Below are 24,472 nucleotides of genomic sequence, written 5' to 3'. Positions count from 1 at the left end.
TTTGCTTGGCTCATATAGCCACTGAGGATCAACCAGCTGATCTGTTCACTAAACCAAACTCCATTTCTCGACATCATCATCTCTGTTCCAAGCTGAAGGTTCAAGTGCCTCCATCAGCTTGAAGGGGGGTGTTAGAATGCCACATCATTCTTCTCTGAAACTATCTCCCAGAACTGTTCTGAATACTGTTTACCAGGATTAGTTTTGAAATTGTTTCTTGTAACAAATACAGTTGAGATCTAACAGCTCATTTACCTAATTCTGGAACCTTCATTTCTGCTCTATAAATACTGTATCACAGTTCAATAATGGGTGAGAGATCAATATATTCTTCTTCTTCATTTCATTCTTATTTTCCTCTCTGTTTCCTATGTACAGTAACTAGCATCTCACCGTGCCAGCTACTGTTCAGTTGTATCAGAGTTTCAACTGTGAAACTCTTCAGTTATTTGCTCCATGTATACCTAATGCAATTTTAAACATATATAGTCGCAAGACCATTGGTCTTAATTATATTATATAATTTATCTTAATGATTTATTCAACAACAAACAAATAAGCAAGAGACAACCGTATTGAAGTTATCATAAGACCATCTGGATATCGAATTTAATAATAAGAAAACAACTGGTTACATATCTAGTCCTTCGGACGGTGACGCCACTATTGCTCCCCAACCAATAAAATTTGCATAAGTACGCATCATTATTCATCGACTTACATAGTGAAAAATAAAAATTATCTTAAAGACCAGATGTATATGGGACTCCGGTGGCCGGAATCCATGAGCCCCCGGACAAGAAGTTCCCCACTGTGAACTGGCTGGCCACCGCCGCGCTCGTGATAACATGGTACCCGGGCCAGTTCACCCGGCGACTAGTATCGGCCCCTGCGCCGGTGTTCATGTACTCCCCGTAGTACAAAGTACTCAAAGCAAAGTCACCATTCCACTCGAGCCATCCAGCCGGATCAATTAAGCTATCTAGTGACGTCTTCATGTATACCGTCCTCGAATACTTCTGCCACGGCCGGCCGAGGTAGGTCTGGAATGATCCCTGCACCGGCTTGAGGTCCGATGCGGCTGTGACCGTCGAATCGTGAATCGAAATCCCAGTGTTATCATTCGGGTCGGTACGCCCCTGGGCTGTCACGGTGTTCTTCTGGCCGCTCATCGGCTTCCTGACGTAAATGTCGCAGTTCTGGAAAACCACCGCGGCGTCGCCGAAGATGAAGTCGACCGTGCCGTAGATGTTGCAGTCGCGGTAGAATTGACGCTGGGAGTAGACGTAGAGGGTGTCCTGGTAGCCCTCGAAGCTGCACTGGTAGTAGGCCGAGAGGTCTGAGCTTGACCGGAAGGCAACTGCCTGGTTCTTCTGGGGCCCTGCTGTGTTCTGGAAGGTCATGCCTCGAGCGATGAAGCCATTCCCGGTGACCGCTGAAACCATTAGGAGGGTTCGTAAGTAAGCAGGCTTAGAGATATGGGAATTTAATCAGAGATAGGCCCTGTGCATGTATATGATTGTGGTGGTAGATGCTGCGACGTGTTACTTTTGAATTAGAGGTTTTCTCCATCGTTACGTTCTTTGGAGGTCACCTATGATGGGCGGTTTAGGATTGTCTAGTGCTTTAGCTCTTAGTTGTCCTATATACATAATAATTGAAGAGAGAGTTATCAGATCATATAAAATAATTCTATCACCGTCTATGTATAAAAATTGGTGGAATTTAAGCTTTATGTAAAGGTTATATAAGTATTGAAAATTTTCTTTTTGTCACGTAATGAAAGAGATAGTCCTTGCGAAAACTTAGACGTACTGTGGTGGTGCAAACTGAACTGTAGAAGTAAATATGTCGAAGAGCTACTATGGAGAAGAACTCACCGAAAGTTGCAGAACTGAACGTTGTGGAGCCATCTTGCACGTTCTTACTACCAGTAACAACGGTAGCATCTATTCCATCTCCAACTATCATTAGATTCCTCATCGATGTTCCGACATTCTCATTGTAAACACCGGCTTTGACATGGATCACGAATCTTGATGTGCCGCTGCTTTGCTTCGTAGCAGCTGCAATGGCTGCTGAGATGGTATCATAATCTCCGGAGCCATCTTTGGCCACAACAAGATCGGCGTTTATTGACGAAGATTGAAGAAGCTTACGATCGGCGGCAGATAGCCAGTTGGGGAATCCATCGGAGAGCAACCGACGATTACCACCTGACTTGGCTGGTGCCATCGCTTTGTTAATGGCCAGAGAGTTGCTGAGCAACTCCGATATGTTATATGACGTGAAGGGTAGTGAATCCAAGGGAAAGGAAGAACCAAGCTCAATAAATCCGTTTCGACAGGTCTGGTGATTGGCCCTTGCCGCACTTAGCCTGGTCTGAGAATCATCATACGATGGTGAGCTCATGGAGCTGTTAAGCTTGCCAATGGTGTCTTGACAGAGCTCCAAGCAATCAGCCCATGCAGCTTTTGCCAGCCCATCCAACGAGCTTACGTCCATGGCCGACACGAGCTCAAGGGCTCGTGCTGCTCGGTCCATGGCTGCCTGGAGGGCTAGGTTACGGAACCCGGATTGTGTTTTGGTTTGGGCAGCTAGAGGGCTAGTGCTTATGACGGAACTGCACACATGAGGGTAAGGGGTTTCGCTGCATGATAATATTGGGTTACTTGTTGCCACTAGAGTTGGGCAACGGGCCGTGCCGGGCCGGCCCGGCCCAGGCCCCCCGGGCCAAAACTCTAAACGGGCCGTGCCTGGCACGGCCCGCTTATGAAGCGGGCCGTGCCTGGCACGGCCCGTGAGGCACGGAAGGCAAGCCCGGCCCGGCCCCCGGCCCCTCTATTGGTGGGCCGGGCCGGGCACGGCACGGAACGGGCCGTGCCAGGCACGGCCCGTAACGGGCGGTAACGGGCCGTGCCAGGCACGGCCCGCAACGTCTCTAAACGGGCCGTGCCTGGCACGGCCCGTAACGGGCGGTAACGGGCCGTGCCAGGCACGGCCCGCAACGTCTCTAAACGGGCCGTGCCTGTTATTTTCGGGAAGAAAATAGCCGTTTCCAACGGCTATTTTCGGGAAAAAGACGGTTTTGCCCCTCCCAACAGTCCTATAACGGCTGAATTGAGGGGTATTTTGGGAAAAAAAATTTTTTGGGCTTCTATAAATAGCCCATTCCTCCCTCATTCTCACCACACCAAACCTCTCATTCTCTCCTTCTCTACTGCTATTATTTCTCTCTTCTAAAGTGCTCTTCTAGCAATTTAATTTTTAGTTTGTTCAAGTGCTACACAAGAGGAGGTTCCTGTTGAGAAGAGAAGGTCGCTTCTGTTGAGAGCACAAGAGGAAGCTCGGAATCTCGGCGCTGCCTCTGCCCTCCGACCCTCTACTCAATTCCTCCTTGCGGTTAGTTTTTATTTTTTGAATTAATCATAGATATGTCATCTTTTGAGGAAAGTCAGTTTGGCATTCCTGTTTCTGAGGGGGAAGAAACTAATCCCCAACCCCCTGTTCCTAGTTCCTCTAGAACTGGTGAACCGAGTGAAGGTCAAACCTCTTCTCGTAAGAGGACTAGTACTGTATGGAATGAATTTGATAGAGTTATGGTTGAGGGAGTCTGGAAAGCTAAATGTAAAAAATGTGCCAAACTTTATAGTTGTAGTAGTAGTGGGGGAACAGGGCATTTAAAAAGACATCAAGAGAGTCATAGGATGCATGATTCTCATGCTCAAACTCAAAGTAGCCTTAATATACAAGGGGGATTACTTGTAGGTAATTTTGCATATAATCATGAAAATCAAAGAAAAGCACTTGTAAAATGGATAGTCAAGGATGAATTACCTTTTAGTTTATGTGAATCTTTTAATTTTGAAGAATATGTTCAATTAAACCTACAACCTGCTTACAAAAGAACTAGTAGGCGTACATTTAGAAGAGTAGCTATGACCAATTTTTTAGCAATGAAACAAAATTTAATTGAAACACTTTCTACTTTAAATGTAAAAATTTCATTAACTTCTGATATTTGGTCAGCATCTGTAGGTAGTAATTCTTTTATTGCCATTACTGCTCATTATATTGATAATGATTGGCAATTAAATAAACGTATTCTTGCTTTTCGTGCTTTTGATTTTCCACATTCTGGGCAACAAATTTCAAATATAATTTATCAAACTGCATGTTCATATAATATTAATGATAAAATTATGTCTATTACTTTTGATAATGCATCTAATAATAATTCTGCTGTTGTATTATTAAGAGACTCATTGCATCCCATATTAGATGGAAATTTACTGCATATTAGATGTGCATGTCATATCTTAAATCTTTCTGTTCAAGCTGGCATGGGCATGATTCAAGATGTGATTTCAAAAATTAGAAATGCAGTTTCTTTTATTCATGCTTCTAGATCAAGACTTCAAGAATTTAAGGAATTATGCATAAATCATGGTAAACGTTTTAAAAAATTTAAACTTGATGTAATTACTCGTTGGAACTCCACATATAGCATGATACATGATGCATACCCATATAAAAATTTATTAAGTACATATATTAATGATCGTGGATTAGGATTTACATTGACTGAAACTGATTGGAATAAAGGAAAAATTTTGGAAGATTTTTTGCTTAGTTTTTATAATGCTACCAATGTTCTTTCTGGTATTTATTACCCTACTTCATGTTCATTTTTACAACAAGCATATATAATTAGTCAAAAATTTGCAGAACATAGATATGATGATGTTTTAATGCCTATTATTCACCTAATGGAATCTAAATGGAATGAGTATTGGGACAGGATATGTCCTATGCATAACTTAGCTGCTGTATTTGATCCTAGAGTTAAATTAAATGGCGTGCTAATTTTACTTGATGCATACGCTGAAAATATGAATCAAGATGCTGAATCTGCTAAAGATGAGGTAAGACAACTTCTTTATGATATTTATGCTATATATGATGAAAAAATTCGTGGATCTAGAACACAAATACAAACCTCTATTCCTCCTTCTAGTAGTTCTCGTTCGTCATCTATTTTTTCATTCATTGCACAGAGAAGACACACACATGCTTCAAGTTCCTCTTCATCTTCTTCATCTTTAAGTAGTGAACTAGAATTTTATTTACAAAATGATCTTCAGTCTGCATATGATGAAAATCAAATAGAGAATCTAGATGTATTATCTTGGTGGAAGAGTGTTAGAAATCAATATCCTGTTATGTCTGCAATTGCACGCGATATTTTAGCTGTGCCGATGTCCACGGTAGCATCGGAATCCGCTTTTAGTGCAGGTCGGCGTGTTCTTGATGAAAAGAGAAGTAGGATGACGGGCGAAACGGTGGAGATGCTTCTCTGCTTCAAGGATTGGCTGGATGCTGAGGCAAGACTTCAAGATAAAGGTGGACATAATACAACATCCTCTGATGATGATGATACAAACACTACTGAAGACTGAAGACTGAAGACTGAAGACTGAAGACTGAAGAGTGAATACTGATTCACTGAATCACTGATGATTAGTAAGATTTCTTAATTTTTTATAATTGTACATTTTTATTGTATTCTGGAGGTCAGACCAAGGTCCAAACCTCGGCCCTTTCTTAGTTTCTTATTGTATTCTAGAATCTAGAGGTCAGACCAAGGTCCAAACCTCCCTTCATGTACCATTTTGATTGAAATTAATAAACTGGTAGGGGTCTATGCCAAACCCCCCACCATTAAGGTGGCTTTATATTCATAAATCAAGATTTCTTAGTGTTCATAATTTATTAATGTATTAAAAAAATTTTATCGGGCCGAGCCGGGCCCAGGCCCGGACCGTGCCAGGCCCGCGTGCCAGCCCGGCCCAGGCCCTTATGGGCCGTGCCGTGCTGGCACGCGGGCCGTGCCGTGCTTGGCCCGCGTGCCTAGACCGGGCCGTGCCGGCCCAGGCCCGAAGCGGGCCGTGCCTGGCACGGCCCGCTGGCCAGGATTCGCTAGCCCAGCACGGCCCTATCAAAGGGGCCGTGCCAGGCACGGCCCGCTTCGTGCCGTGCCGTGCCGGGCCGTGGGCGGCCCGGCCCAGTGCCCATCTCTAGTTGCCACACTAATGGCCACAATGAGAGAGAGGGCAAAGAAATATGCTATTAACTTAGCCATAATGACCTAGAGGTTTGTATGTTGGATGGTTTGTAAGGGGGGAGTGGGTTCTTTATATAGCCATAGGCCAAAATCTTAAAACGGCACGTCATGGCAATCTAAGTTAGAACAAGCTTAGCTGGCGTTTGAAAACATTTTTAGGGTCGTGCTGTGAAATAAAATCAAGCGTCATTGTTTTTGAATGCGAGGGCTAGTGCTTATCCATTCCCACCCCATGTGGGTTGAGCTTAGTTTTCATTCTTGTCTATCACTATAATGGCGAAACACCTGATATTGGAGTCAAGAGAGATATTGTCATTTGCACTTCGTTATATCTAAGATACATTATGTCACGCCCCAAACTCAATATCAGCCACTCGGGTCGACCACGTGACACAGCCACATAATCCCTAAAGTAAAACCCTAGATATCATGTAAGGCCTAAAAAAGTACAATATTCACAAAAATGCCAAAAATTAATGATTAATGTATTTAAATCAAACTAACTAAAATGTACTGATTGATTACATAATTTCAAATGTCCATAAACAAAAGATAAATTAACTTCTAACTAACTTCAATACATTCCTATAATTGCATATAGTTTATTTCTTACAAGTTATTTTGAACTATAGATGATTCATGAGTTTTTTTATTTTTCTTGCAGTTAAAGTGTAATATATAAATTTTCAAATATTATATTCAGTAATTAACTATTTAATATTTGAAGTTGGTTTATAATTAACTATAAATATTTTTATATTTATATATTAATATTTTTATATTTAACAATTAATTATATATTCATTATAATTATTCAAACTTATTTATGTTATAAAGCATACTCATTTTATAAAATATTTTATAATTTAAGAATTATTTATTTTCATAAAAAAATCAATCATTTTTCTTTGATAAAAATGGAAATGAAAAAACTTAATTTGATTCTTCATGACAAGACCTTTTTGTTTAAAATATCTAAATATATTAATAACTTCGGTACAATCCTATATTTGTATATAATTTATTTCTACAACTTATTTGAAATATAGGTAATTCCTTAATTCTCTTTTTATTTTTCTTTCCAATTATAGAGTAACATGATATCTAATATATAATTTTTTAATACTTTTATATTATATAAAATATATTGATAATGCATGTTCTTAATATAATTTGAATACAAAATTTGGTCAAATTAGTGAACAGGTCCACAGACACTAAAAGTATAATTTTGATGATGTGAAATAATTAAATAAAAGGATCATTAATCTATAGCCTTGAGTATGCTTGATTGAATTCATAAAGCCAAGAAGAAAGCCTATAGTAACACTCTAATGAAGATCATTTATCTGAAGCTCTACCCCATGAAATACAACTCCAAAAAGATCTTGAAGCAATCCTTGGAAGCTCACATGCAAATACAAAAAATTTTGTTCTAAGCTATTTTAAGAGTCCACCCTCAGTTTGCAATGAGTCGACCCTGGCACACTGTCACTGGCTAGTATGCTCTTACGAGTTGACTCCAGCAAATCGCCAGTCCACCTAGGAATAGTTTCAAAAGGCATACAGAAAGCTATCAAATTCATTGTATTGGCGAGTTAACCCACGAATAACACGAGCCACTCCACTCTAACACAAGTTGATCCTAGAAATAAGCGAGTCAACTCCTAAATGGCCATAGAGAAAAAACAAAGAGCTAGAATTTTCATCACACTCGTGAGTCAACCGATATGAATCACGAGCCGACTCTAGTCAAATAAAAGTCAACTTCAAAAAAAAGCGAGTCAGCCCCTAAGCGGCCATATTGGAACGATAGAAAGTAGTAAAACTCAATTTGTTGAAGAGTCAACCTCCGAAAATATTCAGTCAACCCTTCTTACTATACGAGTCGACCCCAAAACTGAGAGAACCGACTCTATAATGATCACAGAAGAAAGATAGATTGTAGAGAAAACAACAACAACTTCGAGTCGACCTCTAAAGCTCACAAGTCGACTCTTGTAGACAGTGAGTCGACCCCTCTACACCTAACAATAGTAACAACTAGTTTTTCTATAAATTAGAATGACTATGTTTATCTCACAATAGCTTTTTCAACCTATCTAATGGCTAGGAGAGTGTTCCAACCATTTTCAAATAGTATAAATATGTGGGAACATAAAAAAACAAATGGTTGAAGAAGTACAAAAGAAAATCAACAAAAACAAGAGTAGGAAAGAGAAAATAAGCTCACCAACCGAGCAAGAATGCCAAAGGAGTACAGAAATCACCACCCAAAAAAATCTCACAAGGGATACAAAGCAAGAACTCGCCATCTATCGGAATCCACCAAAGGATAAGAGTTTAAGAAGAAGCTCTTTTTCACAAGCCAAAGGCTCAATTTGATAATCGACTCAAGTTTGAAAATTCTATTAGCATGAACGGTTTTAAATAGGAAAACTTGGAACAACCCTCCAAGCATAAATAATTAAAACTTGGAACAATCCTCCAAGCATAGGTAATTGAAACTTGAAACAACCATCCAAGCATGGGTGATTAAAATTTGGAACGCTCCAAGCATAGGTAATTAAAACTTGGAACAACCCTCCAAGCATGGATAATTAAATCTTACCACTTTCCACAACTACTAGTTAAGATTACCTAATTCTTGAAAAAACAAAGAAAGTAAAGGAAACTACGAATTTCTGTAGCGTCTTGCCAGCCTTGCACAGCCTTCAGTAAAATCAATATAACTTCCTCTAGAAGACTCCAAATTGCATGTTGTTTGATGCATTGGAAAGTAGAGACATAGAGCTTTCTAATGAGATAGAGCTTGCTGGATAATTCATTTAGAATAACTATACAAAAAAGAGAAATTTCTAGTTGTGATCCGTCGATGCTATAACGAAGCATCGCTAATTTAGTCACCGCGCCAAGTTTGCTGACACTAGTGAGTAGTGTTGGTATATTACGGTGCTTAAAATCGTCAAAAGTGGGAAGAGAGCTATGACGATATTTATAAGCATCGTCAGAAGCTAACACGATGCTTTTTAAAAGCATTGTCGGAAGCCTTAGTGCGCTAAGGCGACGCTATAGAAAGCACCGTCGAAGGCCTAATCTCTTTCCCCCCCAAGATGACCCCCCCCCTCCCCCCCCCCCCCTCCCCCCCCGCACGAAGACGACGATTTAGAAAGCATCGTCAGAGGACAATTGTTCCCCCACCCCACCCCACCATAAATCTCTAATTGTCTCCCTGCCCCCTTCCCCAACAAAATCCCTAACCCCTTCCAACCCAGCCGCCATCATCCCAACCCTCCCTTTCCTCCCCGATCCCAACCCCCTTTTCTTCATCTGATGGTGATCCAGCATTGACGACTTTTGCTGGAGCCTCCATTGTCGTAGAGGCCTCCGCCCAAGATCTCCGACTGGAACAAATAGCGACGTCAGTGGCTGAGTGAGAACCCCAATTTCTCGTCCTAGGTCGCTGGAGTTAAATCACGGATCCTCCTCGTCACCGGATCGCCGCCCAAACCTTGCGACAACCCCATCAGTGACCACTACCTCCTCAAATCCACCAAGAATAAGATCGACTACTACTGCCTCCACAGGATCAAGATTGTCTACAACATGACCCACTTGGATCAGGAGGTCGCCGAGTATTGGGCCAAGCTCCTGCTGATGCGCCACTTGATGCACTCGCACCAAGGGGTGAGTAGATTTGGTGGATAGACAGCGACACCCACTTCACCGATATGGCCTTCGAGATCCTGCTCTACTGCTACAACGCCCACAATCTCATCATCCATGGCTATCCGGATCTTCTATTCGACCAACATTCTTACAGGCTCTTCAGATCTCTCTCTCTCTCTTCTTCTCCTGCTCCTAGTGAAAGATTTTCTCTGAATAAGAGAAGGTTTTTATTACCTCATGTACATTCTCCAACTTGGAAAATTAACCTGCAGGTAATTGTGAATGTAATTAAATAGAGTTGGTTAACTTTTAAAATTTTTACAGTATTTTGTTCTGTGACAATTGGTACTTTATTATTTTGTTCTGTGACAATTTGTACTTTATTTTATTTGCTTTGCTATTTTATTCTCTTTAGTAGGGTTCTATATTCATGAGTTTGAGATAGAGTAGGGTCTCCATTAATATGTACCGTCGATGTGTTTTCAATACAATAAGAGTGGTAGAGAGAATTTTATCTAACTCATTTACAGAAACTTCACTTATTCATGAATATGTACAGTATGAGTAGGTAGAAAAGTTTATGAAGAACCAAAAACTGTTAAGAAAAACTTTCGTTGATGGATATGTGTAGTATGTATACAGAGTTTTTTTAAAAAAATTAAATATTTTTTTTAAAAAATAATTATAACGATGTTTTAAAGCATTGTTATAACAATATTAGCGGTTAAAAGCCGACAGTTAGAAGCGTCGCTAATTGCCGATGCTTGTAAGCGTCGGCTTTTAGTGATGCTTTAGCGATGCTAAAAATCGTTGCTAAAAGTCGACGCTTATAAGCGTCCCCAGTTAGCGACGCTTTCTAAGTGTCAATAGATTTTTTTGTAAGAGTCTTAAAGTGTATGTCATTTGGAACATATTTGTATTTGAGTGAAATTTAACACATTTTGTATATGATTGGCATGATACTGTATGCCAATGGCATGTAACGGATATTCCACCTCATTATTGATTATGACAGATCATCCATTTTATAACTTTTGTTTTCCATCAAGCAAGCTAGGTGCTCTTTTCAAAGCAAGAAATTATAAAGGGCTTATTTAGCATTGTGAATCTATTTATTTAGTATAATTGTTGCATTGAAATTTACAAAAAGTGAATCTATTTATTGAGTATAATTGTTGCAAAGAAACATATGGCAGCCGAATCTATTTGTTTGGTATAATTGTTGCAAAGGAACATACAACAGGTGAATTCTGAAGCAAACATCATTTCATAGCAAATATCATTGTTCTGTAATGAAATTAGAAAATAGGACAACCTCTGTAATAAAAGTTGAATTGAGTTAAGGATTACTTAATGCAAGGAACCATGGTTGGTTATCCAAACGTAATATTTATTTATGCAGTATTTATCACTGCAGACTTAGAGTTTATTTTGGATAGTTTCTATTTATTCTGGAGGATTCATTACAGGGAAAAGAGGATTTAACGACATGTTTTTGCCGACGCTTGCTGCAAGCGTCGGCAATGTCCCGCAGAGCGCCAAAAATAGCCGACGCATTTTGTAGAGTTGGCCTAAAACGACGCTTATTAGCGTCGTTGAAAACCAAACCCGCGTCCGCCCCCCTCCTCCATCCTCGATCGACATATCAAGCCCTCCTCTGCCTCCTCCTCCCTCCCCTCCGGCCTTCTTCTGTTGCAAGAAACCGGTTCTTCCTCTCCCTCCGCCCGCACCCATCCCGCCTCCTCTCTCTCTCTCTCTCTCTCGCTCTCTCGCCCTCTCTCGTTTCTTCTTCGCCCCGATTCTTCTCCCTTCCCCCCTCCCGTCGCCTCGATTCTTCTTCATCCTCTCCCTCCGAACCCCGCATTGCCTCCCATAAAAAATGACCGACGCCGAGCCCTCCTCCCCCTCCTCTGCCGCCTCCGCCGACTTTTGATGCGCCGCCGTCTGCTCCACCTCCGCCACTGCGGCCGAGGCCAGCCCGCCGTCGTCGTCGGTGTGCTCCGCCTGTGGCGGCCCCACCGCCTCCATCTCCTCTGCCGCCGGCCGCCACTTCCTTGGCTTCGTCGCCGATCTCTCCCACTCTGTCCGCGGCCGCAAGATCTCCGCCACTTTCCTTCTTTCAATATTCTGTGCCTTTATCATGAATGAGGTCTGATTCAGAAGAATTACTAACGTGATCTTGTTCTGGACCATGTTAATGCAGTGCAAATGCTTTTATTGTTTCCAAAAGATTAATTCCATTCGTTTTATGGATTTTCCTGAAATATTAGGTTTATGACAAAATTTTACATAGAGTGTGACTTCTATGACTGTGTGGCGAAATTGTTGTCTAATTAGCAGGATTTTCTAATGACCAAATTATGCAACGCACTGTGATGGTCCCTTTCTACAAAAATCAGTTTTGTTATTTTAAAAATTTTTGGAATATGGTAGCAAATTTGGTGTTTGGCAGACTGCTATGTGATTCAGGTTTGATCCCAGGCAAATGCGAGCAGATCACATGTAGTTTTATAGCCTAAGTTAGATACTTTTTTTTTTATCATGCTTGACGATTCCTTTTATGACAAAAAAATTAAGGTTCTGTCTCTCTCAATGGGTAGTTTCTACACATTATAGAAGATTAGTGTTATTTTGAGTTATGCTGGAATGTTGAAAGGGGAAGACAGATATTATTGCTAGTATATATGCAGAATACAATACCTTTGTTTGTTCCCACATTATATTTTATCCTTGGGTATCATAGAGAACAATATCTAATATGTCACAGTTGTTCTGAGTTGTATCTGGGCAATGTGTTGAGCTGGTCCTTAAGTTTAGAATGGTCAATGAAATAACAACAATTATTAAAGCATATTTGACCTGTACGTATATTCTCTTTTAGTTATGCCTACTAATTATTTCCTTAGATCAAGTTTTCTTAAATCTTGGGTCTACTGTTTCTGGAATTTCTTAGGGAAGGCATCTTTTATCCATCAAACTTAATAGTCCTCGTGAGACATGCGATAGTGCAGAAATAATCATTTTTATGATGAATCTCGAAGGGTCAGGCTGAAGTCAACAAAAAATGTATTAAACATTTCTAAGCTAAAAAAAAAATGATCTATCTGCTGGATGTTTAGAACATGAAACTTGCAAAGTCTCCTTCGCACCTGATAAAGGATTTGTAGATGCATCTGCAAATTTGTCTCCAGAGTTATGTGTTGAAGATCATAGTACACTTGGAAGCCTTGGATTGTCTATTGAAAGGTCCTTTGAAGCATTCCGTCCACTTCAAACAGGTAATATCAGTTCTAATAACATCATTTCAGATGGTGAAGCTGTGGCTGCCGCATCTCGGAGACCAGCTTCCTTGCCTTTAGAACCTACTCATGTAAGAGCGGGAGGTGATCTGAAGTCATGTGATCCTGCCGTTCTTATTTTAGATGAAAATAAGGTATGCGAGTACGCCGCACCGATGTAGCAGGATTGTAATGTATTCCACAATTTGTTTTCTTTGCTAATTCTGAGTCGTTATATCTTTATGTTAATTTTTATGTCTTGAGTTGGTTATCCAAGATACAAAAATACGTAGAACTTCTTATAATTTATACAGAATTTATTTATTTATTATGTCTGAAGGATGTGGAAGAGCCCTCAAAAGCCAAGGAACAACTTGAGAATATTTTTGTTCCTGATGACTCTCATATTCCTGTTTCTACAGCAATGAAGCATGATGGTATGTTCTCATTCTGGACAACGAGTACAGTTTTTAACCAAATGACATCCACTTCTGCAAATGAATCCTTATCTGCATTTCATCATATTAACGCAGGTCCCTTCTTATATTGATCAAGGGCCGAAGAGACCATCACCCCCATACGAAGCCAATCCTATTCGAAGATGGCTGGAATTACTCAAGTATTTCTATAAAATCCTACGACCCTCATCGAGCAGTTTGTTTATCCATCAAATTTTGCATTGAACTGCTGCAGGTGCGCACAGAGGAAGAATTGAAATTGCCATGCTTGGCACAAAAGACTGTAGTACTGATATTTAAACACTTCTAGATGTTGTGCCAGGTATTATCTTTTTGACAAGATTCTCTTTAAGTTAATTGTTCATATCAATCATTATATAATTCATTTTACTACATTTAGCTTCTAATTAGATGAAGAGTTAGGTCTCTCAACTACATTTAATATTTATTAAATGGATTTTAATTCTTTCTGCTGATCCTGAAAAGTTGGGTTAGGTCTTGTATGGCTATGAATGCTCCATCTTTTTGACCCCTGTTCCTACTCCCCTTTTCATTTCCATTATTTCTTTGTGCCACTGAGTTATATTTCTGGTTTCATAAAAATATACTAATTGGACCTGGCTAGTATCATATTTTTAATGGTAATCAAACCCATGAAATCATCAATATAGTCCATATACTACATCTTAGCTGGAATGGCCATGAGATCCGTGTTCTTGGAGTATAGTTTTTATTTCAGTTCTGTTTGTTTGCTTAGAATATGAATATATATATATATATATATATATATATATATATATATATATATATATATATATATATATATAGTGGGAATTGGTGTTTGTTCCTGGTTAGTAATTGTCACTTCATCTATTCACTGACATGTGGAGCCACCAGAAACAGGTTGCAGCCCATTCCCTTCTGTTGGCATCCCCTCCTGCACCTGCGACGATGACCCATGCCCAACACTCGAACCTGAAGGAGAAACTCAAGCACAATCCCCTTGTCACTCACGGAGCGCACCAAACGAGCTGGACAAAATGGAAGAGCAGAGATTTGATAGAGCGAGCTGCTCAGGTATCTTCTGGAATAGAAGAAGCTGCCATAGAGAACACCAATGCAATTCAGAGATAAATGCTTGATTTGGCTTTTGCTTGTGAATAATCCAGTTCATAGAATCGCAATGAGAGAGATGACTGGCTATTGTTTTTTTAGTGGCTTGCCCCATTATACATCTTCTGTGCTTCAGCTATGTATATGTTATTTGCTTTCTCTTGGTATTTCAGTAGTCAGCTGCAGCCTCCAAATCTTTCAGGTAATTTGAAGGTTAGGATTGATGGTCTTGTAGTTTGTTGTAAATTATTGTATCAGGTCCATGCCTTTATTTGTTGGCAAATCATTGGATTTCTGATTACATTCAGTAATCAAACCAGCAATAGTTTCTTATCACTTAATGTAGCAAGTTTGAGTTGCCTATGATTTGCTATTTTATTTGGAGTGGGCTTATTATGGTGATGTGTTTTCCCTTACAGTTAATCTGTTTTCTTCGACTGTGATTATATATACTTCTGCATGTTTGATTCACACCTATGATCAATAGTGAATACACATGAGTAGTGTTTCTATTGATGCGGTAGATATTATGTTGCTGGAGAAATGCACTCGAAGCTGAAACGAAATTGCCATATGCTATATGCAACCTCTCTTCCAGCAGAAAAACCTATATGCAACCTCTCTTCTAGCAGTTTTATTTAGCAACCTCTCTTCAAGAATAACAGGGGCCAGGTACCAGGCGACCTCTTGTTTCTTCTGTGTCTAATGGAATAGTTCTCCTCCATCGTACCCAGTTTCGTGATCTAACGCATCCAAGGCTCGTCAGCATTTAAGGAATGTAGGCTTATTATTACTACATTTGGTATTGGCTAATTGTCAGGGGTTTATATAATGCTGTGTTTTTATAATTTACATTCGTATTTTTATTTTTTTAAAAAAATAGCAATTCCGACGCTTTAAAGCATTGGTAAATAAAAGTTGTGGCACACCTACGCCGACGCTAGAAAAGCGTCGGCAAAAATACATTTACTGACGCTATAAAGCGTCGGCAAAAACAAGGATTTTCCGACGCAAATCAGAGTGTCGGCAAAAATGATATTTACCGACGCTTTAAAGCGTCGGCAAAAACAAGGATTTCCCGACGCAAATGAGAGCGTTGGCAAAAATGATATTTACCGACGCTTTAAAGCGTCGGAAAAGCCTTGTTTTTGCCGACGCTTTCTCTTAGCATCGGCAAAAACTTTTGCCACTCTAGTATCGCCAACGCTTTTGCGACGCTTCTGTTTGCGTTGCGGGAACTTTAGCCGACGCTTATAAGCGTCGGTAAAGATTAGAAAAAGCGTCAGGAAAGATGAGTTTTCTTGTAGTGATTTATATTTATTTTGAAGGTATCTATGTTTATTTTTAGATGGGAGCAAGGAAGGCAGTGAGCTGCCATGTATTCATGGTCAATTTGTATTTATTCTAAAGAGGTTTGTATTTATTTCATGATAGTTTATATTTATTTTATCCAAAGTTAGTGTTTATTCTTCATTCTTATTGTTTATCGTGGGTAAGATCTAAAATGACTAGGACTTGGGAGTGAAGTTTTTCTTTATTGTTTGTATATTTTTGCAAGAAAGCAAGGAAAGCAATGAGCAACCCTGTCTATTTATCTTTATTCATGGCTAATTTGTATTTATTCTATGATAGTTTGCGTTTATTTCCTCCAAAGTTAGTATTTATCTTTCATACTTATTGTTTATCATGGGTGAGGCCTAAAAAGACTAAAGATTAAGGGTAAAGTTGGTGTTTATTTCTGCAATATTTTTGTTTATCACCGCAAACTAGATGTTTATTTTGGAGATTTTTTATTTATTCTGCAGGAATTTCTAAATATTTGTTTTGAAGATGTTCGTGTTTATTTTTACACGAGACTAAGGAAGATAGTGAGCTCTTACATCTATTTCTATTTATTGGAGCCTAGTTTATGTTTATTCTAGTAAAGTTTGTGTTTATTCTGCGATAGTTTGCATCTATTCGATCCAATGTTAGTATTTATCCTCTATATTGTTGTGTATTATGGGTGAGGTCTAAAGTGACTAAGAGTTAAAAGTAAAGATAGAGCTTGGCCGCAATCGGAAGCTGGTCTAGAGTTGGATTCCGTCCGACCAAGTCGGAGAGAAAGAAGACTCTCCGATGGAGTTTTCTTTTCACGAACGTGTGCAGTACGTGCTGATTTTTTTTTTTTTGGGGCCAAAAAAAAAAGACCGGGCCGGCCAACTGGAGTGAGCCTAGTCCACCGAGTCTTGCAATAAGAAATACGCTAACTTGGCTCTATATACGCTCTAAGTATACTATAATAATAATTTAACCCAACCAAGAGGCAAGAGGCGACGGTGTGTAGGCCACAAAAGTGATATTGGAAAGTTACAAGCAATGCTCGGATGGGTGGTCTTAGGCATGGAATCGCCCATTCCGTCTCAGCGAAGCGAAAGCGCGAGGGGGAAAAAGTACCCGAGCTCTGACTCTGAGCCACACGCGTGTTGTGGGCTCCAGCCATCTGATAGCGACCGGAGACAGAGTGAAATTTGCGATCCCCAGACCGTTGGGCGTCTGATGTCTATGTAACAATCAACCGTCCGCATCCTCCCTTGGATAACCCGGACGGCAGATCGATACTTCGCCCAGTGCAACACGTCTAGAACTTTCGTATGCCTTGTGTCAATCATCTAGCCATCACCGACCTCGTCGTCCGCCTTAAAAGCCAAGCCCTTCCCTTCCCCCTCCCCATCGCCGAACTCTCTCTCATACACCCTCCAGGGGGAGAGGAAAAACAGAGCTCCTAAAAAGAACTCAGTTCTCGTCCTAGGGTTAGGGTTTTCTTCGTCGTCGTCACCGGAGATGGCTCTAGAGTGGGTGGTGCTGGGGTACGTGGCGGGGGCGGAGGCGATCATGCTTCTGTTCCTGACCCTCCCGGGGCTGGACAGCCTCCGGAGAGGGATGGTGACGGTGGTGCGGAACGCGCTGAAGCCGCTGCTCTCCGTGCTGCCGTTCTGCCTCTTCCTGCTGATGGACATCTACTGGAAGTACGAGACCCGGCCGATGTGCGCCAAGGAGCACGCCTGCACCCCGGCTGAGCACCTCCGTTACGAGAAGTCCATCATGACCAGCCAGCGCAATGTCATCCTCATCGCCGCCGCGCTCCTCCTCTACTGGCTCCTCTTCGCCGTCGCCAACCTCGTCGTTCGCCTCGACCAGCTCAACCAGCGCCTCGAGAAGCACAGGCAGGACTGATACGTCACCGCCTGCTGATCTCTCCTACGGAGAAGCGTATAGGTAGCATTAACATAAGTGCTGAATTTCTTTCAGGCTTGGCTAGTTTTTCCGTTTCATGATCTCTGCTTCTATTTCGGATTTCGATCTTTAGGGATATTTCTTTTTCTTCTTGTTATCTTTGATATCATGGTGTGTATGGATATTTTAATTTGTATACGCTATTCCGAATGAATGACGCCTTGAATTTGGGATTTAGGGTTTGCGGTTGTTTATTTGGTCAGATCTGTTGAAATGTTTTGCTCCTCGTTGATGTCTGACTTGTTTATTTAGTGGGACTTTAATACAATGCATGCCGCGGATGGGAATTTCATGGCTTGAAACCTAAATTTTGATAAAATGTGGGAGAAAGAGGCTGCATAATTCTTCGTAGTCGGAATCAGTTTATCTTCTTTCAGAAAAATCCCAAAATCTCCTATCAGGATTAACAATTATCCTTCTGCTACATCTGTTGAAGAGGTTGTTGTGTCTGTGGATTTGTTTTGACTGCACACAATGTTGTCGCTTTTTTTTTGGTTAAAAGAATCTATAATTGATGTTTGTAATTGTCATTCTGTAAGGTATTCTTCCTCTCTTGAACGATCTTTTCCAGGTAAAGGGATCTAAGAATGGAAAAGGCTAGAGTAATGATATTGTTGTCTTGGAGAGTTAGATTTTGCATGTTTACTTGGATTGAGGTTACAGAGTATAGGTAGTAATTTGTACATATTGGACGGGTTATGTATAATTTTTGCTTCTAGTCATGCTGTGTGCAATTTGCTAAGATCCTAGAAAACACATCACCAAAAACTGGAGTCTCATTGTCTATTTCTCAATCTCTTGCCTTATCCTGTTCCTATCGCCCTCCTTTTTTCCTGGTCTTTTAGTAAGCAATTTCTTTTTCCACATTTATTCTTCTTTTAACTTTTGCTGAACTGCAAAGTTTATCACTTCTCCATTTTCTTCTTTACATTCTCCCTTCAATTTCTAACTCAAGAGGCTTCCAATTCATCTGCAATTTCTAGTTTAGAGGCTTCCTTCTTTTGATTTTGACTTTGCGATTTAATTCATAGCTTTTCTTTACCTGTAACTAGTAAGGCTGCAAATGGGTCGGGTCGACCCGTGACCCGACCCGACCCGCGTAGACTCGACCCGACCCGAATTTTAGGACCCGCGGGTCCGGGTCGGGTCCTAAAATTGGACCCGAATCATTTTCTGGGTCGGGTCTGGGTTTACCAAACGGACCCGACCCGACCCGAATGGACCCGAAGAGAGAGAGAGGAAAAGCAAAAGAAAGTCTTTTCTTTTTCTTTTTCTTTTTCTTTTTCTTTTTTTTTTGGCGTGGGTTGTGGTACTGTTGGTCAGTGTGGGAGGATAGCAAGTTAGCAACAAGCATAGGTTCACAGAATCCAAAGGAACGTCGGCCCGTCAGGATTCTCTCTCGATCTATTACACTGTTGAGACCTCTGGTGTGTAGCTGCCTTTTTTTTTTGTTTTTCCTTCTGTTTTTTGGTTTTTGTTTCTTTTAACTTTTGAAGGGAGAAAGTGAGGGAACACTGCAACTGAATATGGGTCATGTGCCAGTTTTCTGTAATGGAATTGGATTTTGGAAGAAGGTCTGGGATTTTTTTTTGTCCTCGTGAGAGGGGAGCTGGGAGACACCGAGTTCCGTCCAATCAGTCATATAGATAAAAAATAGTGTGATATGAAATTTGGCTTGTAGACCGACTTAGTTAGTGAGTCATGGGTCATCTGTTCTGACTGGAGCTCAATTGCAAAGTCTTTCAAAGTCATGGGTCACCCAGCACCTCATAATTATGGTATGACCAAATTAGATTTGTCCAAATTTTTTCCCAAAAGCACAAAAAAATTGGACCCGATCGGACCCGGACCCGACCCGAATCAGACCCGGACCCGACCCGAACCCGACTCGGACCCGACCCGACCCAACCCGATCTTCAACCGGGTCGGGTCCGGGTCCAAAATTGGGACCCGAACAAAAAACCGGGTCGGATCGGGGTCACCTAGGACCCGACCCGACCCGACCCATTTGCACCCCTAGTAACTAGATCTAACTGATTCTTTTTGAAATTTCACTTCTATCAGGGTTGTGTACTATAGTGTCATTTCCTCTGATTAAACATCATGTCATCCTATAACCATATGTGAACCTTAGCACCTATGACCATTTAATCAGAAGTCCCACAGTTCATTTCAAATTTCTTAATAGGAATTCACTCCTTTATCTTTTCTGAAATTCTCTAAATAATATATTCATAATAAAAGTGTAAACAAAATATAAAGCACTCCTTAGCTTGTATCAAGATGCCTATCCAACTTTTACTTTTTTATTGTGATCATGTGTAGTGGCATATGATTCCTGAAGATTTTATCAACCAATTGTCGCATGTATTTTTGTCACTGGTTTGACATATAGCTTTTATGGACCCCCCCTAAGTTTAGGACCTTGCTTTGGAGTGCATTCCAATTCAAGCTTTCAGGATGTTATGATAACAATTTTCAAATATGTTGCCCATCCTTCTACTTGGTACATTTACTATTAGAAAGGTCTATTCATATCTGAGCTTGTAATTCTGTAAACTGTATTACAGATCTTTTATGCTACTTTTGTTTGACAGAGAATTACTTAAAAAATTTAGATATGTCTAAGTTATTTATAACAAGATGTTTCTTTTCTATATATTACTGCATTGACATCTCTTATTTTGTGCTCTTAAGATTGTTAACTTAGTTCCTTAAAGCAGATGCTTTGTTAAATTACCCTGATAGAAAAGGTTTCTTAATAGGGCAGGTTATCTTGAGCTAATCTGTTTTTACTTGGAAACTCTGAATTTTCTTTGGATGTCATACAAATCATGTGAAAAGCATGCGTGGAAACAATTTCTCACAATGTCTTTATCAAATTCTCTTTGCAAACCTGTTTATCCGTTTTAGATTCGATTTATATTCTCTCTCTCTCTCTCTCTCTCTCTCTCTCTCTCTCTTCCTTTAATTTTTTGTGACTTTCAGATCCCATGTTCACAGCTAGGCATTCTCTTTACACTACTAACAAAACCTACTTGAGATGTAATAATCAAATATGATACAGAACTAGTGTTCTTTTATGCTTTAAAATAAACTTCATTAGCAATGTAACATAAAAGTGCAATCCTTCTGTACCTAGTCTTCTAACAATTTATTGCCGATCAATTGTTTGTTTCCTATATATTTCTTCTTTCCCTCTTCCATCTTATTTTAGATCTTAAACTAGTTGAATTATTTTATTTTGGAATTTCTTATGACAAAATCTGTGCCCTTGTTGAGGCCCATCATAGTTCTATTTTATATATAATGTCTTCAATTGATCATTCTTTTTTCTAGAAAAATGTTTAATTTTGATCAATCACCTTATTCTAGTTGAGAATTTCACCAGTTAATCTCATCAACCAGAGCTACATAACCTGCAAAACCTATCTTTTGACTATTGACAGCTATTGCATCTGCTAATATGTCGTCCTTTCTGTGCAATCTAGAGGCGGTCTTATTGGAAGCATCCTGTTCGTAGTCTGCCTGAAATTCTCCCTTATATTTGTTTGACTGCCAGTTCTTGGAGCTTCAGAGTATGATTCTAGAACAGAATGTGGACGTTCTGAATAAAATTTGTGATTTTACTTCAGTGGTGATGATGTATATAGTGCTGATGTAAAATTTGTGTACCGTGTGCTTTGTCTGTTCCAATGTTAGACGAAATCTAGTGAATTTATTTGTCTCCACCTCCTCGGTACTTAGTGATGACGTATTGTTGCTCCCTTCAGTGGTGAGTGATCTCCGTCCTATTTGCTTGTGGCATTCAATTGCTATGAATTTCTGCAGGAATTTGCAATGGTCTTTTTCCAACAGAGAGTATCTATCATGCGACATTGTGTTCCTGTCCTACGAGTTTCCAGCTCTACTATAACTACTCGCCTTCCATAATGTAAATAATTTATAATTAAATGGAAACTCTAGCTGTTAGGCGCACCATGCAGGACTCCAGGAAGCTTCTGCATGGAGCTGTGTCTTGTTTTTTTTTTTTTTTCCCCCTCTTTTATAGTTTATTGGGATCCATGCTGATGCTGAGAGATTGACTCCCCATTCTTCTCCTCGCCTATAAAGCATAGCACGTTCTATGTACCAGTTCGATATAGTTTCTCTTGCGTTAAAGCTTTAGGTACGTATGACTCTGGGATTGAGGGTAGATGTGTTGTTAGCAATCCAAAAATTAGCGGTTTTATATGAGTTTTAGAAAATGAATTTATGGATTAATTTGAAAAGATCTTTGGATGGTTTGGAATTGGAGGGAGAATCATTTGGAGTTTGGAGTAATCGAATAGTCATTTGTAATCGAAGAATCTTTTAGAAAATGAATTTATGGTTTGGAATTTGACCATCTGCTGGGATTGAAAACGTTTATATAGTTCAAAATTCTGGTGTAATCGAAGCGCCTGGCAATAAGAAGGTTCTGATGGTTAATACTTGGGGTTTTAGGAGTTTGGATGAAAAAATCTTGGCATCCGAATCTCTTGACATCCACCTCCTGGAGTTTGACGAGTTCAGACACCGGAAACCTTGCATCCCAATGTCTGGACGTCAAATTTTTGGTTGGTCTCCAAGAAACTAGATACTGTTACAATGTTCTACAAGATTGTGAATGATTCGAAGCATGTGAAATTTTAAAATTTGGTTCGGATGCCAAAATATTTGCATTTGAGCATTCCGGTGCTAGAAAGAGAGGACATTCAAAGATCGAAGAAAATATTGCCCTCGGTGCATACTGATGTGTTGGATGCCTTCTGAGTCAATTTGACTCGACCTTTAATTTGACCATTCAAAGGCTTTTGTCAACTCATAGTTTTGATCGTGTTCCCCTTAATATTGGTTTCTTTCATAAAACTACTAGCTCTTATAAAGTGAAGGAGCTACATTGCTTTATGAACATTCATGGGTAAAAGACTTCCAATTAGGTAGAGCTCAGGAACTCATTTGCAAACTTCTTGAGGAATCACTTTGGAAACGGTCACTCCTCACAAACTTCAAGGTGATTGGGAGAAGTTACATCGGCAATGGGAAGCCAATTAAAATAAAACCTTGTCAATCCTTCTACCGGAGTGCACAAATCTGATGTCTGTGCTCTTGGTGTTGATAAAACACTAGGAATGAATAGCCTCCCAATGTTCTTTCTCTGGAGATATTTGGACTTCTTAAGACCATATTTTATGGATTTATTTGATGCATTTGTTGCAATTGCTGTCCTTAGGGAGAATCTGATTGTGCCTTCCTCATGCTCATTTCATAGGAGGCAGCCATTCACCTTAGTGAATGCCAACCAGTTAGCCTGATTCATAGTTTTGTGATGATCATAAATTTTGATAACCACCCAACCATGTTCTGATGATGGCAGGGAGGGTGCATATCAACCCGCTTGATCCACTGTGGTAAAAGACAGAATGCCAACTGATATGGATAGTCGTGGATCTGCACACAAAGAGAAGAGAAATGCCGCCTCGAAAGGCCGTTGGGATGACTCCAGCCAGGCCTCCTCCGATGCTTAAGTTAGGCAATGCTCTGAAATAATAGCATGAAATAGCAAGAGAATAAAAAATATCAGAGTAGAGTGATTATCCTAGATCATTAAGCCTTGAGTGTCTAGATTGGAGTACTTAGCCTAGAGTGCTTGGCATGGGAGCACGACTTGGAGGGCTTGACATTGGAGCACGGCTTAGGAGCTCGACATTGGTTCGCGGCTTAGGAGCTCGGCATGGCTCCAGTCAACGAATACACATCTTGGTCTCCAAGGACTCACGTACTGGTCTCAAAGGATGCACGGACTAGGAGCTTAGCTTGAGAGCTCGGCATGGCTCTAGTTGAAGATCTTACATCTCAGTCTCCAGAGACTCGCATCCCGGTCTCTAAGGATGCACGGATTAAGAGTGTGGACTGGGGTTCAGCATGGCTCTGGTCGGCAGTTACAAGTTTCAGTCTCTAGGGATTGGCATCGTGGTCTCGAAGGGTGTGTAGACTAGGAGCGTAGATTGCGAGCTTAGCATGAGTCTAGTTGGCAGTCGCACGTCCTGGTCTCTAGGGGCTTGTGTCTTGATCTCTAAAGATGTGTGGACTGAGAGTGTAGACTGGGAGCTCGACATGGCTCTAGTTAGAGGTCACGCGTCCTAGTCTCTAGGAACTTACGTCCTAATCTCCAAGGATGTGTGGACTGGGATCGTAGACCGGAAGCTTGGTTTGGGATATCGGCATGGCTCTGGCCAGCGGTTGTGCATCCCAGTCTCCAGAGACTCATATCTAGATCTCCAAGGATGCGGGTCCTGTACACACAGTGCTTAGATCTCGGCTGGCATGGAAGGGTGGCCTCTAAGGAAAGTCTCCAAGGACACAGGTCCCGTACGTATTGTGTTCGAATCTTGACTGGCATAGAAGGACGACGTCGAAGAACTCTTATCCTAGTCTTTAAGAATGCAGGTCCTGTAAGCAAGGTGCTCGGATCTTGATTGGCATGGAAGGGTGGCCTCTAAAGACTCGAATCTCGGTCTCCAAGGACTCGG

At 40.5% G+C, this 24,472-nt stretch overlaps 2 protein-coding genes and 1 long non-coding RNA gene across 4 annotated transcripts; 2 read left to right on the top strand and 1 right to left on the bottom strand.

The window, feature by feature from the left end:
• Window positions 1-575: 575 nt before the first annotated feature.
• Window positions 576-9,497, bottom strand: LOC120107349 (pectinesterase-like). Its single transcript, XM_039120592.1, has 3 exons — window positions 9,386-9,497; window positions 1,881-2,681; window positions 576-1,435 (listed from the first exon to the last, which is right to left on the bottom strand). Exons 1-3 carry the CDS (start codon window positions 9,495-9,497, stop codon window positions 744-746), a joined length of 1,605 nt encoding a protein of 534 aa, XP_038976520.1. The 3' UTR covers window positions 576-743.
• A 1,880-nt stretch (window positions 9,498-11,377) lies between these two features.
• On the top strand, window positions 11,378-15,005 carry LOC120107351. Of its 2 annotated transcripts, XR_005509188.1 has the most exons (5): window positions 11,379-13,226; window positions 13,412-13,508; window positions 13,605-13,690; window positions 13,765-13,851; window positions 14,427-15,005. It is a non-coding gene; the product is annotated as an uncharacterized LOC120107351 (long non-coding RNA). The 2 variants fall into 2 exon arrangements; XR_005509187.1 differs by having other exon boundaries at window positions 11,378-13,226; window positions 13,605-13,851.
• A 2,279-nt stretch (window positions 15,006-17,284) lies between these two features.
• LOC120107352 lies at window positions 17,285-21,712 on the top strand. Its single transcript, XM_039120597.1, has 2 exons — window positions 17,285-17,900; window positions 21,412-21,712. Exon 1 carries the CDS (start codon window positions 17,466-17,468, stop codon window positions 17,856-17,858), a length of 393 nt encoding a protein of 130 aa, XP_038976525.1. The 5' UTR covers window positions 17,285-17,465; the 3' UTR covers window positions 17,859-17,900; window positions 21,412-21,712.
• Window positions 21,713-24,472: the final 2,760 nt, after the last annotated feature.

Source organism: Phoenix dactylifera, unplaced genomic scaffold (genome assembly GCF_009389715.1).
Source record: "Phoenix dactylifera cultivar Barhee BC4 unplaced genomic scaffold, palm_55x_up_171113_PBpolish2nd_filt_p 000834F, whole genome shotgun sequence".
Taxonomy (NCBI): Eukaryota; Viridiplantae; Streptophyta; class Magnoliopsida; order Arecales; family Arecaceae; genus Phoenix; species Phoenix dactylifera.
This window is presented reverse-complemented; position numbering and strand designations above follow the sequence as displayed.